The sequence below is a fragment of the Nicotiana tomentosiformis genome, chromosome 3, assembly GCF_000390325.3.
Source record: "Nicotiana tomentosiformis chromosome 3, ASM39032v3, whole genome shotgun sequence".
In the NCBI taxonomy this organism is placed as follows: domain Eukaryota; kingdom Viridiplantae; phylum Streptophyta; class Magnoliopsida; order Solanales; family Solanaceae; genus Nicotiana; species Nicotiana tomentosiformis.
Genome location: NC_090814.1, coordinates 26915041 through 26929410, shown reverse-complemented (window position 1 = coordinate 26929410; position 14370 = coordinate 26915041). Strand labels below are relative to the sequence as shown.

Genomic DNA, 14370 nt, shown 5'->3' with positions numbered 1-14370 from the left:
CAAAATCAGCTCCATTCTTAACTGCTAAGGCTACGGACATAGCAAAACAGTATGCTTAGTTGTATATCAAGGAAATAGTTAGGTTGCATGGCAGTCCAGTTACTATTTTCTAAGATTGAGGGGCACAGATCACGGCTAATATTTGGAAGAAATTTCAGCATGGTTTGGGTACTAAGGTAAATCTTAGTACAGTCTTTCACCAATAGACAGACGGGCAGCCAGAGCAGACTATTCAGACACTCGAGGATATGTTGCGCGCTTGTATTCTTCACTTCAAGGGTAGATGGGATGATCATTTGCCGCTCATAGAGTTTGCCTACAATAACAGTTATCATGCTAGCATTCAGATGGCACCGTTCGAGGCTTTATATGGTAGGAGATGTAGATCTCTCATTGGATGGTATGAGATTGAGGAAGCAGGGTTGATACAGCCAGACCTCGTGCATCAGGCTATGGAGAAGGTTAAGATCATTATGCAATAGTTGAAAACTGCTTAGAGTCATCCAAAGTCCTATTCGGGTATGCGCCGCAGGGATGTGGAGTTTAAAGAGTATGAGTGGGTATTCTTGAAGGTTTCCACCATAAAGGGTATAATGCGGTTTGGTAAGAAAGGGAAGTTGAGTCTGAGGTATGTCGAACAGTATAATGTCATTCAGAGGATTCGTCGGGTGGCTTACAAGCTTGAACTACCTCTAGAGATGTCTTTAGTGCACCCGGTGTTCCACGTATCCATGTTGAAAAAGGTGGTTGGAGATCCGTTGCTTATTGTTCAAGTTGAAGCTATTGAGGTTAATGAGGAATTAACTTATGAAAAAATTCCAGTTTCCATTCTTGATAGGCAAGTCCGTAAGCTGAGAAATAAAGAAATTGCCTCTGTGAAAGTACTATAGAGAAACCAACAAATTGAAGAGGCCACCTGGGAGGTCGAGGAAGAGATGATGAAGAAGTACCCTCATTTGTTTGAATATCTATGTAATCAATTCTATGAAATTGTTCCTTGTTAATTATGTATCATTTGTATAGCTGATGTTAAGGGTGTTCTTTTTTGGTAATATACTGCTCATGAGGCCACAGTTGGCATTGTTTTTATGTTATGTTGCTTCGTTGGTTCATGTATATGCTGTTAGGATTGGTTTTTGGGATTCTCTGATAGGTGGATAGGCCCAGTTACAGGGGAAACTCTAGCCAAAGTTTTTTAAATTTAGGGAATTAGTCAAAAATTTGGAACTGCTGGTGTATAGAATAACAGTTGAGACACATTGGTTTCTAATGGCAGATTTTGACCTCATTTGAGGACAAAGGATCTTAAGCAGGGGAGGATGTAAGGCCCCGTAAAATTTCACCTAAACCCCGGGGTTTCATGATGCCACGCTCGCTGCGATACAAACTTTTTGTGTTGAAGAGCGCGTTGGGGAGTTAAAGAAATTTGTTTGGCACGGTAAGGTGTTTCTGCGGTCCTAGAACTGATCTGTGGACTGCAAATCTGCCTCAGAGTGAAACAGAGAACTGGGGTTTGAATGAATCCACCATAGGAGGACCTTGAAACATTAATGCACACCTAGTGTTTGATAAAATGCTCAAATAAGTTGGAACTATTAACTCCTTGCTAATTTGTGTTCAATTTTGCTATATCTCTAAATAGATCGAAGTGGCTAAGAATTCCAGAACATCGTAGTAATTTAAAAGGCTCGAGGCGAGGTATGTTGGCTAAACTTCTCTTTTAGAATTGAACCTCACAATGTCCTTGTAAGTCCCGAGTTGTTCATTATAAATTGATTATTATGAATAAGCCTTGTGTCAAAAGATATATGTTCAATATCTATTCCAAATGTTCTTGTTATGATATGTTATATTTGAAAATGTGCTTGAAGCATGGGTTGCATATCTTAATGTTATAACTTTAAGTCATGATTCAAATGAAAGCTATTATACCAAATTGTGTAAGAAGTCTCAATGTGCTTAACATTCTTATTTGCTCATATATGGACTTAAAGTTTTGAATAGAAATGCTTTGTTGTTGATGTTCCGTGATGAAGTTTGAAAGTGAAAGAGACGAACATGAAATATGAAATACGGCCAACGTGCCAAGAGTGACATTGTATTATTGACATTGGTGCCAATGAAATGAATGATATATAAAGATAATGAAATGAGTTTTCAATCCTTTAAATAAATAAACACCCTGGGAGTATCATTAGTCACCCAGGAAGGGTAGGTTAAAATAACCTAACCCTGAAACTACATGTGCCAGTGTAGGAGTGAATTGTGATTGTACCCCTTTATTGGGATGAGAGTGATGTGATGAGAATATTCCACATTATTGGGATGAGATGATTACTAAAAAAGGGTGATGTCGATCCACACGGCATTGTGGTGAGACGGCCTAGCCGGTCGGGTCGTGATCGGATGCCATGCAGCACACATAGTGGTAATTGGTCTTGAGATTATGATTGAAACAATTATTGAGTTTGAGATAACGATTGTGATTGTGGTTGATGTCTTTGGGTGAGACGGCCTAGGCGATCAGGTCGTGATCGAACTTCATTCTAAGATCGCGGTGGTATATCGGTGCTAAGATCTCCCAACCAAAAATATGGAAATTTACTTCAAAACTTGTTTTGCTCCTAACTTGATGTTTTGGTATTGTTTGAGGCTCCCATTGATTTTATGATTATCCTTTCTTGTGTTATCATTTGTTCTATTGAGAGGGTGTTTCGTCGTTAATACTAGTACTATTCCATATGTACTGACGTCCCTTTTGCTGGGGGCGCTGCATCTTTAGTTGATGCAGGTGGTTCCACTGCATGCGGCTTTGATCATTTATAGCGGTACACCCTCTTCCCAGCTGACTTGGTGAGCCCCACTTCATATCGGGGTCGTATATCTTTTGTTCCTTGTGTATTATGATTTGAGGTATAGCAGGAGCCTTGTTGCTGGCACTATCATTGTACTCTTTTGTATTTATTAGAGGCTCCGTAGACATAGTGTGAGTGGTATGTTGGTGTTGGGGAAGTCAAAATAGTAATGTTGTATTTGTATCACACGTTCCACTTCAAACTATGAAAGTGTATCTATTTTGAACTTGAAAAATGATGTAACTAATGATAAGGAATCGGTGTTGTTCACATGATCCTCCCCATCGTCTAATTAATGAAATGGGTCTTTCCTTTATTCATGAGTGATTTCGTGTAAAAGGCATTGTACAGGCTTGCTCGACCATGTCATCTCGGTTGAACGTTGGTCGCGCTACCCGAGGTCGGGGTATGACAAACTTGGTATCAAAGCCTAAGGTTTTAAAGTGTCCTAGGATGTCTCGGAGCCGTGTCTAGTAGAGTCCTTCTTATCACTGTGTTATCGACCACATCTATAATTAGGAGATTACTTAGGCATTTGGGAATAAACCCTTCTTTGATGCTCTAGATCGTGCGATAAAGAAAATTGTAAGATTGTTCCTCCTCTAACTCGTGCATAGCTATAATTTTCACTACATGGCACCTAGGAAGAAAGCAAGAACTGGCGAAAGAGCCAAGGCCACCCCAAGAGTGGCAGTTGATTCTTTACTTGATGATGCGGGTGAGCACCCAAGGGATGAGAATATTCCCCCGACTACTACACTGCCTGATTCCACTACACCTACTGAGGGTGCAATGATCCCTCCAACTGATATTCCATTTCCACCTCAAGCCCCAGCTTCTAGTACCGATGTTTCTGAGGGGGGTCTTAGGGGAGCCATACAGATGTTGGCTCAAATAGTGGCTTCTCAGGCCTAGAGATCAAATGTTGCGCCTACTTCTTCCAGTCAACCAGGGGAATCTGCTAGTTCCAGGGTGAACAAGTTTCTTTAGTTAGATCCTCTAGTGTTCATGGGTACTAATCCTGAGGAGGACCCCTAGGACATTATTGATGAGATGCACAAGACTCTTTGAGTTATACGTGCTACCGAGATGGACGTAGTGGAGTTGGCTTCTTACCGCCTAAAAGAGGTGGCATATTCTTGGTTTGAATTATGGGAGGAGTCCCGTGAGGAGGGGAGCCCTCCGGTGAGGTGGAGTAAGTTCGCCAATGCATTCATTGATCATTTCTTGCCTGCCGATACTAAGTCAGCCCGTGCCGCTGAGTTTGAGACCTTAAGGCAAGGTAGCCTGAGTATGTAGGAGTATCATATGAGGTTTGCACGCCTGTCTAAGTATGGTATATACATGTTGCCCACTATGTTGGCTAGAGTGCGTCGGTTTGTGCAGGGGCTTAGCCCATTAGTTATCAATGAGGCCGCTACACCTCCCTTGAATTCTGATATGAACTATGGGAAGATGGTGGCATTTGCTCAAGCTACAGAGAGCCATACGTTGAAGAATATAATGGAGCGAGAGGGTAGCAGCAAGGCTCGGTCCGCGGGCAACTTTGGTGGTTCATTTGGTGGTAGTGGTGGTAGGTCAGCATTTAGGGAGGGTCATCAAGGCCATCCCAGTCTTTTGCTCAGTCTTCAGTCAGTGCACCGCTATCAAGGCCCAGTCAACAGCAGTGGAGTCATTTTAGTCTCGGTCAGTGCAACAGGGGATCCTCCCAGTAGGGTCGGCCTGGTGGGAGATTCCAGCAGCAGCGGAGGTCCCCATGCCCTAGGTGTGGAAAGATACACTTGGGAATCTGCTACATGGACCTACTCATATGCTATGTGTGCGGATTGAGGGGTCACATTCAGAAGGATTATCGTTCGTCCTGCTAGGGTATGGGTGGGGGTACGACACAGCTAGCCAGTTTTGCAGCTACTATATCCACAACACCTCCTCCAGCTTGAGGCACTCCAGCACCCGCAGGGCGTGGTGAAGCTAGGAGTAGTACACAGCGTTCGGGAGGACCCAACCATTTCCACACTATGATGGGCGCTAGAGTTCAGAGGCTTCTCCAGATGTTGTCACAGGTATATTGACTGTCCAATCTCATGATGTGTATGCTCTTATTGATCAAGGTTCCACTTTGTTTTATGTCACTACTTATGTTTCTATGGAATTTGGGATAGAACCAGAACAGCTTCATGAGCTATTCTCTGTATCAACTCTGGTTGGTGAATCTATTGTGGTCGCGTGGGTTTAAAGGGATTGTGTTGTCAGGATGCGTGTTCGGAAACCATGGCCAATCTCATTGAATTGGGGATGGTGGATTTCGATATAATAATGGGGATGGAATGGCTTTATTAATATTTTGCTAAGCTTGATTGTCCAACCAGAACCGTTAGGTTTGAATTTCCAAATAGGTCAGTGATTGAATGGAAGGGAATGATGTGGTGCCGAAGAGTAGGTTTATTTCTTACCTTAAGGACACGAAGATGATTAACAAGGGGTGTATTTACCATTTGGTCTGAGTTACGAACATTGATGTTGAGGCACCTACACTTGAGTCTGTGCCGGTTGTGAGTGAATTTCTGGAGGTCTTTGCGGATGAGCTCCATGGGATTCAACCAGATAGGGAGATTGATGTGATGCTGGGCACACAGCCTATATCTATTTCACCCTACATAATGGCATGAGCATAATTGAAGGAGCTAAGGGAACAATAGAAAGATTTGTTAGAGAAAGGTTTTGTTCGGCCGAGTGTGTCGCCTTGCGGTGCATCGGTTCTCTTTGTAAGAAAGAAGGATGGGTCACTAAGTACCCACTGCCAAGGATAGATAACTTGTTTGATCAATTGTAGGGTGCTAAGTACTTCTCTAAGAGTGATTTAAGATCCTGGTATCACCAATTGAAGATTAGGGAGCAGGATATCCGAAAATATCTTTCAGGACCCGGTATGGGCACTTTGAATTCCTGGTAATGTCTTTTGGGAAATGTCCCCGTAGCTTTAATGGATCTTATGAATTGAGTATTCAAGCCTTTTCTTGACTCCTACATGATAGTGTTTATTGACGATATCCTCCTATATTTGCGAAGTCGAGAGGACCATACTGATCATCTCCTGGCAGTTCTACAGACTCTATATCAGCACAAGTTGTATGCGAAGTTTTCGAAATGTGAATTTTGGGTTGAATTTGTCATGTTCTTGGGTTATGTCATCTCCAGAGAATGAATTAAGGTTGATCCTCAGAAGATTGAAGTTGTGAAGAATTGGCCTAGACTTAAAACTCTAATAGAGATTCGTTGTTCTTAGGCTTACGGGGTATTACAGGAAATTTGTGGAGCGGTTCTCTACTCTTGCCTCTCCGATGACTAAATTGACGCAGAATGCGGTTAAGTTCCAATGGTGAGATGCTTGTAAAAGAAGCTTCCAAGAGTTGAAATCATGATTGACTACGACACGGGTGTTGACTCTACCAGAGGGTACAGATGGGTTTGTGGTATATTGTGATGCTTCAAGGATCGGACTTAGGTGTGAATTAATGCAACATGGCAAGGTGATAGCTTATGCTTTTAGGTAATCCAAGAATTATGAAAAGACCTATCCAGCACATGACTTAGAGCTTGCGGTAGTGATATTTGCATTAAAGATTTGGCGTCATTATTTGTATGGGGTCCATGTGGATATATTCACGGACCATAAGAGCCTTCAATATATTGTTAAACAGAAGGAATTGAATATGAGGCAGAGAAGATGGCTTGAGTTACTCAAAGATTACGACATCGATATCATATATCATCCGAGGAAGGCTAATGTTGTGCGGATGCTCTTAGCCGTAAATCTATGGGCAGTTTGGCTTACTTGGAGGCATATAAAAGGTCGTTGGCCAAGGAGGTTCATCGGTTACCTAGTTATGGAGTTCGTATTGCGGATTCTTGTGAAGGAGGGGTGATTTTGAAAAATATGGTCGAATCATCGCTTATGGTGGAGGTCAAGGAGAAGTAATACAACAATTCATTGTTGGTACAATTGAGGTACCAAGGGTGACTATGTGTTCCAACTGTAGATGGTCTCCAGGAAAGAATCATGGCCGAGGCTCACGCTTCTAGGTATTCCGTGCACCCGGGCTCTACAAAGATGTATCATGATCTTAGGGAAGTATACTGGTGGAATGATAAGAAGAGGAATGTGGCAGACTTTGTGGCAAGAAGTCCAAATTTACAACAAGTGAAGGTCGAGCCCCAAAAGCCCGGTGGGTTGACATAGAACTTGATTTGGGTGATTGTGGATCGACTCACAAAATCAGCTCACTTCTCACCTGTTAAAGCTACCAACACCTCAGAACAGTATGCTTAGTAGTATATCAAGGAAATAGTCAGGTTGCATGGCACTCCAGTTTCTATTATCTCAGATCGAGGGGCACAGTTCACGGCTAATTGTTGGAAGAAGTTTCAGCAATGTTTGGGTACTCAGGCAAATCTTAATACAGCCTTTCACCCGCAGACTGATGGGCAGGCAGAGCGACCTATTCAAACGCTCGAGGATATGTTGTGCGCTTGTATTCTTAACTTCAAGGGTAGCTGGAGTGATCATTTGCTGCTCATAAAGTTTGCCTACAATAACAGGTATCATGCTAACATTCAGATGGCACCGTTCGAGGCTTTATATGGCAGGAGATATAGATCTCTCATTAGATGGTTTGAGATTGGGTAAGCAGGGTTGATAGAGCCAGACCTCGTGCATCAAGCTCTTGAGAAGGTTAAGATCATTACGGAACTATTGAAAACTGCACAGAGTCATCAAAAGTCCTATTCGGATGTGTGCCACAGGGATTTGGAGTTTAAAGAGGATGAGTGGGTATTCTTGAAGGTTTCTACCATGAAGGGTATAATGCGGTTTGGTAAGAAAGTGAAGTTGAGTCTGAGGTATGTCGGACCGTACAGAGTCATTCAAAGGATTGGTCGGGTGGCTTACAAGCTTGAACTACCTCCAGAGATATCTTTAGGGCACCATGTGTTCCACGTATCCATGTTGAAGAAAGTGGTTGGAGATCCGTCGCTTATTGTTCTAGTTGAGGCTATTGAGGTTAACGAGGAATTGACTTATGAAGAAATTCCAATTGCCATTCTTGATAGAAAAGTCCGTCAGCTGAGAAATAAAGAAATTGCCTCCGTGAAAGTACTATGGCAAAACCATTATATTGAAGAGGCCACCTGGGAGGCCGAGGAAGATATGAAGAAGAAGTACCCTCATTTATTTAAATAGCTATGTAATCGATTCTATGAAATTGTTCCTTGAGAATTATGTATCATTTGTACAGTTGATGTTAAGGGTGTTCCTTTTTGGAAATATACTGCTCGTGAGGCCACGGTTGGCATTGTTTTTATGTTATGTTGCATCGTTGGTTGTTGTTAGGATTGGTTTCTGGGATACATGGGCCACGGTGGATAGGCGTAGCTACATGGGAAACTCTGGCAAATCTCTTGGAAATTTAGGGAGTTAGTCAAAAAATTGGCACTTCTAGTGTGTGGAATAGCAGCTGAGTCACATTGGTTTCTAATGGCAAATTTTGACCCTCATTCAAGGATGAATGATCTTAAGCGGGGGAGGATGTAAGGCCCCGTAAAATTTCAACTAAACCCCAGGGTTTCTTGATGCCATCCTCGCCGCGGTACAGACTTTTTAGGTTGAACAGCACGTTGGGGAGTTGAAGAAATTTTGTTTGGCAGAGTAGGGCATTTCTACGGTCCATTCTACGGTCGCAGAACTGATCTGTAGACTGCAGATCTGTCGTTGAGAGAAGTAGAGAACTGGGAAAATTTGGGATGATATTTTTGCGGTCAATTATGCGGCCGCATGATCATTTCGTGGGCCGCACATTCATCGTAGAAGCCAACATGAGAAACTTCGGAAGGAGGTTTTGCGGTCCATTATGAGCTCACAGAGTTGGTATGCGGACCACATGCCCAACCCGAACAACCCAGTTTTGGGACCCTTTTCTGCGGTCCCCTTTGCGAGCCGAATACCTGTTTTGCAGTCCGATCTGCGACCGCAGACCCGTCTTCAAAGCGTTTATGTTTGGAAAATTTCACACGATCCCATTTTCATAAAAACAACTTGTGGGTTATTTTTGCTAGTCCTAACTGATATTTAGAGAGAGTGGAGTGGTATAGAGGGAAAGGGGAAATTCTTAAGGTTATTGTTTACCAATCCTTGCTCATGTCTTGAAGAATTCACAAGAGCAAGTCACAAATTCTTCATCCAAGAGGTAAGGTTCCATACCCTAGTCTTCAATTTCGATTTTGGGGTAGAAAATGGATAATGGAGAGTGTAATTCTTAGGTGTGGGGGTGTTATCTATGCATGCATATACCAACAAAGTTGTAGGAAGGTTGTTGAGCTAAAAAAAAAGGTAGATATTGGGTTGGGGATGAAGGAATCCATCATACGAGGACCTTGAAACCTTAATGCACACCTAGTGTTTGATAAAATGCTCAAATAAGCTGGAACTATGAACTCCTTCCTAATTTGTGTATATTTTTGCTATATCTCTAAATAGATCGAAGTGGCTAAGAATTCCGGAACATCGTAGTAATTTAAAAAGATCGAGGCGAGATATGTTGGCTAAACTTCTCTTTTAGAATTGAACCCCAAAATGTCCTTGTAAGTCCTGAGTTGTTCATTATAAATTGATTATTCCAAATAAGCCTTGTGTCAAAAGATATATATTCAATATGTATTCCAAATGTTCTTGTTATGTTATGTTCTATTTGAAAATGTGCTCGACGCATGGGTTGCATACCTAAATGGTATAACTTCAAGTCGTGATTCAAATGAAAGTTATTATGCCAAATTGTATAAGAAGTCTCAATGTGCTTAACATTCTTATTTGCTCATATGTGGACTTAAAGTCTTGAATAGAAATACTTTGTTGTTGATGATCCGTGATGATATTTGAAAGTGAAAGTGATGAACATAAAATATGAAATACGACCAACGTGCCAAGAGTGACATTGTGTTATGGCCATTGGTGCGAATGAAATGAATGATATATAAAAGATAATGAAATGAGTTGTCAATCCTTTAAATAAATAAACACCCTGGGAGTATCGTTAGTCACAGAGGAAGAGTAGGTTGAAATAACCTAACCCCAAAACTACATGTGTCGGTGTAGGAGTGAATTGTGATTGTACCCCTTTGTTGGGATGAGATTGATCTGATTAAAATATTCCCCTTTATTGAGATGAGATAATTGATAGAAAAGGGTGATGTCGATCCACACGGCATTGTGGTGAAATGGCCTAGCTGGTCGGGTTGTGATCCGATGCCATGCCGCACTCATGGTGGTGATTGTGCTCTAGATTATGATCGAAACAATGATTGAGATTGAGATAACGGTTGTGATTGTGGTTGATGTCTTTGGGTGAGACGGCATAGCCGATCGGGCCCTGACCATACTCCGTGCTAAAATGACGATAGTATATCGGTGCTAAGATCTCCCAACCAAAAATATGGAAATTTACTTGAAAACCTGTCTTTCTCCTAACTTGATGTTATGGTATTATTTGAGGCACCCATTGATTTTATGATTGTCCTTCCTTGTGTTATCATTCATCTATTGAGAGGGTGTTTAGTCGTTCATACTAGTACTATTCCATATGTACTAATGTCCCTTTTACCGGAGGTGCTGCATCATTAATGGATGCAGATGGTTCCACAGCAGGCGGCTTTGATCATTGATAGTGGTACACTATTTTCCCCTTCTGACTTGGTGAGCCCCACTTCATATCGGGGTCGTATATCTTTTGTTTCTTATGTATTATGTTTTGAGGTATAGCTGGGGCCTTATTGCCGGCACTATCATCATACGCTTTTGTATCTATTAGAGGCTCCGTAGACATAGTGTGGATGGTATGTTGGTGTTGGGTAAGTCAAACTAGTAATGTTGTATTTGTATCACACGTTCCACTTCAAACTATGAAAGTGTATGTATTTTGAAATTGATGAATGATAAGGAATCGGTTTTGTTCACATGATCCTCCCCATTTTCTAATTAATGAAATGGATCTTTCGTTTATTCATGAGTGAGTTCGGGTAGAAGGCATTGTACAGGCTTGCTCGGCCCGATCAACTTGGTTGAGTGCCGGTCGCGCTTCCCGAGGTCGGGGCGTAACAGTATCAAAAGCTTTGTGGCAAAAATGTGACCCTCCATCACTTGTGATTGCTCGCGGAGTACCATCCGGAATGATACCACTCACAAGAAAATTTTCCAAATTCGCGAACCACGGTACCTCTTTCATTGAAAGTGCCAAAAGTTGTTCATCGGTAAAAGAGTCACTGATTTCAAGGCCATCATGTGGCCTCCCCTCCTCCTCCAAATGAGATAAGAGGTCCGCCACTTGATTTTCTATTTCTGTCTTATCTTTGATGTCAACATCAAACTCTTGCAACAAAATCACCCATCTCATCAATCGAGCTTTAGTTTCCTTTTTACTCATCATATAGAGAACTGCCGCATGATCCGTGTGGACAATAACTTTGGCACCCATCAAGTATGGGAGGAACTTCTCAATATCAAGGAGCTCTCTCTCCATAATGGTATAATTGATGGAATTATTCATGGTCTTACTGGCATAGTAAACCAGATGAAAAACTTTGTTGATACGTTTCCCCAACCGCTATATCACTTGCATCATACATGAGCTCGAATGGCGAACTCCAATTTGGAGATGTAATGATAGGAGTAGTTGTCAACTTGAGCTTGAATTGTTCAAAAGCTCTCATACAATAATCATTGAAATGAAACTCGGCATCCTTCTCAAGGAGCTTGCACACCGGGTTAACCACTTAAAATAAATCCTTGATATATTGCCGGTAGAAACCCGCATGGCCCAAGAAACTCCGTATAGCCTTCACCGAGGTGGGGGTGGGGGTGGAAGCTTAGAAATAACTTCAATCTTCTCCTTGTCCACTTTAATACCATTCTTTGAAATCTTATGGCCAAGGACTATGCCTTCCTCAACCATGAAGACAATCATCGACCATGTTCGTGAAAATAGCCATCATACACCGTTGAAAAGTCACTGATGCATTGCACAAACCAAAAGGCATTTGTTTGAAAGCAAAAGTACCATATGGACATGTAAAAGTGGTTTTCTCTTGATCTTCTGGAGCAATAAGAATTTAGATGTAGCTCGAGTACCCATCAAGAAAGCACGGCCAGCCAATCTATCAAGCATTTGATCCATGGAAGGAAAAGGAAAGTGATCCATCCTTGTGACTTTGTTGAGCTTACGATAATCCATACAAACTCTCCAACCGGTGACCTTTCCTGTAGGAATCAACTCATTCCTATCATTGGTAACAACCGTCATGCCCCCCTTCTTTAGGACACATTGAACCGGAGAGGTCCATGAACTATTAGAAATGGGGTAGACAACCCCGACATCCAACCACTTGATAATCTCCTTTTTGACCACCTCTTGCATAGCTTCGTTGAGTCTTCTTTGATGCTCTATGGACGGTTTGGCACCATCCTCCAACTTGATCTTATGTATGCAAAATGTGGGGCTTATACCAGAATGTCCTCCAAATACACCTAATGGCTTTCTTCCTCCTTTGCAACACTGTCAATGTGGAATAAACCTGCATTTTAGTCAAACAAGAGGAAATAATAACCTTTAAAGTAGAAGAAAGGCCAAGAAATTCATACCGAAGGTGAGGTGGCAATAGTTTTAACTCCAAAGTAGGTGGTTCTTCGATAGAAGAATTTGTAGGATGAGTCTTCCTATTCTCTAGATCCAAAGATAACTTGCGGGGTGCATAGTTGTAAGACCCCATTCCTTGCAAAGAGTTCACACATTCCATGAAACGATCCATCTATCATCGGCAAATTTGAGCAAAGTGGATTCCAACATGTCACCAACATTGATTGTAGCACTTGTGTCCTCAATAATGACATTGATTACGAAGTCCACAAAAGAACACACTTCATTGCTATTTGGTTGACGCATAGACTTGCATACATGGAATACCACTTGCTCATCACCAACCCGGAAAGTGAGTTCTCTGACTCCCACATCACAGAGGGCATTACACATATAAAGGAAATGCCTTCCAAGAATAATAGGCACTTCATAGTCAAACTCACAATCTAGAATCACAAAGTTCGCTGCAAGGATAAACTTATCAACTTGGACCAAGACATCCTCAATCACTCCCAATGGCCTCTTCATGATATGATCGACCATTTGCAAACTCATAGATATGGGTCTTGCTTTCCCAATCCCCAAAGTTTTGAACACCGAGTAGGGCATCAAATTGATACTCGCCCTAGTATCACAAAGAGCTTTAGCAAAATCGGAACTTCTAATGGTACAAGGAATCATTAAAGCATCGGAATCCTCCAACTTAGGATCCATGGAATGAACAATTTCACTCACTTGATGTGTGACCTTGATAGTTTCAAAATTCATCGACCTCTTCTTGGTCACAAGATCTTTCATAAACTTAGCATAACGGGGCATTTGTTCCGAAGCTTCTACCAATTGCACATTAATAGAGAGACCTTTCATCATTTGAATAGACTTCTTGAATTGATTTTCACCATTTTGCTTAGCAAGCCTTTGAAGGTAAGGAGATGGAGGCTTTGGCAAGGGTGCCTTAGCCTTTTTCACTACCGGTTATAGTATGTCAATAATGTGTTCCCTAGACGGGTTCACCTCTTCTTGGGTCTCCTCCACATCATCATCAATATCAATCTGAACTTCATCATGTACTTGAACATTATTACGTGTAATTTCCTTCTCTTGGATCTCTTAGTCATCATCCATAAGTTGCCTTTCATTTGAGGTGGGTGAATTCCCACCTCTTCCACTTCTTGTGATAATCTCCATGACATGCCCCGTGTTATTACCACCCTTTGGGTTCACTACCGTGTAACTTGATAATGAACCCTTAGGACGAGTATTAAGAGCTTGAGAGATTTGCCCCATTTGAACTTCAAGATTACGGATTGATGTGGTATGTGAGGCAAGTTGGGCATCCAAATCCTCATTCTTCTCCACCATTTACTTGAACATGTTCTCAATATGGCTCATTTCATTTTTTAAATAACTTGAACCATGGGAAATATAAGGAGGTGGATTGCTTGGTTGTTGGTACATTGGGGGACTTTGAAAACCCGAACCTTGATTTTCATGATTGTTATTGTTTCCTCAATTTCCCTTATTGTTGCCTCCCCAATTCCCTTGGTTATTATTGTTGTTATGCCAATTCCTTTGATTACTAAAATCCCAATTACCTTGGTTATTTTGAGAATGCCATTGATTTTGATTGGAGCCTTGAAAATTGTTCTGTTGCCTTGGTAATTGTTCATAAATTGTACCTCTTCTTCTTGCTCTTGATAAGAATCATCTTGGTCAAAGATACCATCATCTTGTGCATAATTCTCCACTCGGGATTGAAATTGTGGACCTTTGGTCCTCTTCTTATTGGCCAAGACATTCACTCATTCCATAGCATGAACTTGCTTAGGAGCTTG

At 41.7% G+C, this 14370-nt stretch overlaps 3 protein-coding genes across 3 annotated transcripts; 2 read left to right on the top strand and 1 right to left on the bottom strand.

The window, feature by feature from the left end:
* Positions 1-521: 521 nt before the first annotated feature.
* LOC138907525 (uncharacterized) lies at positions 522-890 on the top strand. The gene has a single exon (XM_070198123.1). It carries the CDS (start codon positions 522-524, stop codon positions 888-890), a length of 369 nt encoding a protein of 122 aa, XP_070054224.1.
* Positions 891-7719: 6829 nt separating this feature from the next.
* LOC138907524 (uncharacterized) lies at positions 7720-8094 on the top strand. Its single transcript, XM_070198122.1, has one exon. The coding sequence runs from the start codon at positions 7720-7722 to the stop codon at positions 8092-8094; it is 375 nt and encodes a 124-aa protein (XP_070054223.1).
* Positions 8095-12682: 4588 nt separating this feature from the next.
* On the bottom strand, positions 12683-13897 carry LOC138907522 (uncharacterized). Its single transcript, XM_070198121.1, has 2 exons — positions 13696-13897; positions 12683-13503 (listed from the first exon to the last, which is right to left on the bottom strand). Exons 1-2 carry the CDS (start codon positions 13895-13897, stop codon positions 12683-12685), a joined length of 1023 nt encoding a protein of 340 aa, XP_070054222.1.
* Positions 13898-14370: the final 473 nt, after the last annotated feature.

Excerpts from the sequence above, each read along its gene's own strand:
- LOC138907525 (XM_070198123.1), top strand. The coding sequence starts at position 522 with ATGCGCCGCAGGGATGTGGAGTTTAAAGAGTATGAGTGGGTATTCTTG.
- LOC138907524 (XM_070198122.1), top strand. The coding sequence starts at position 7,720 with ATGCGGTTTGGTAAGAAAGTGAAGTTGAGTCTGAGGTATGTCGGACCG.
- LOC138907522 (XM_070198121.1), bottom strand. The coding sequence starts at position 13,897 with ATGGTGGAGAAGAATGAGGATTTGGATGCCCAACTTGCCTCACATACC. Across the intron at positions 13,504-13,695 it reads TATCACAAGAAGTGGAAGAG|TGAAAAAGGCTAAGGCACCC; the intron begins GTGGGAATTCAC and ends TATAACCGGTAG.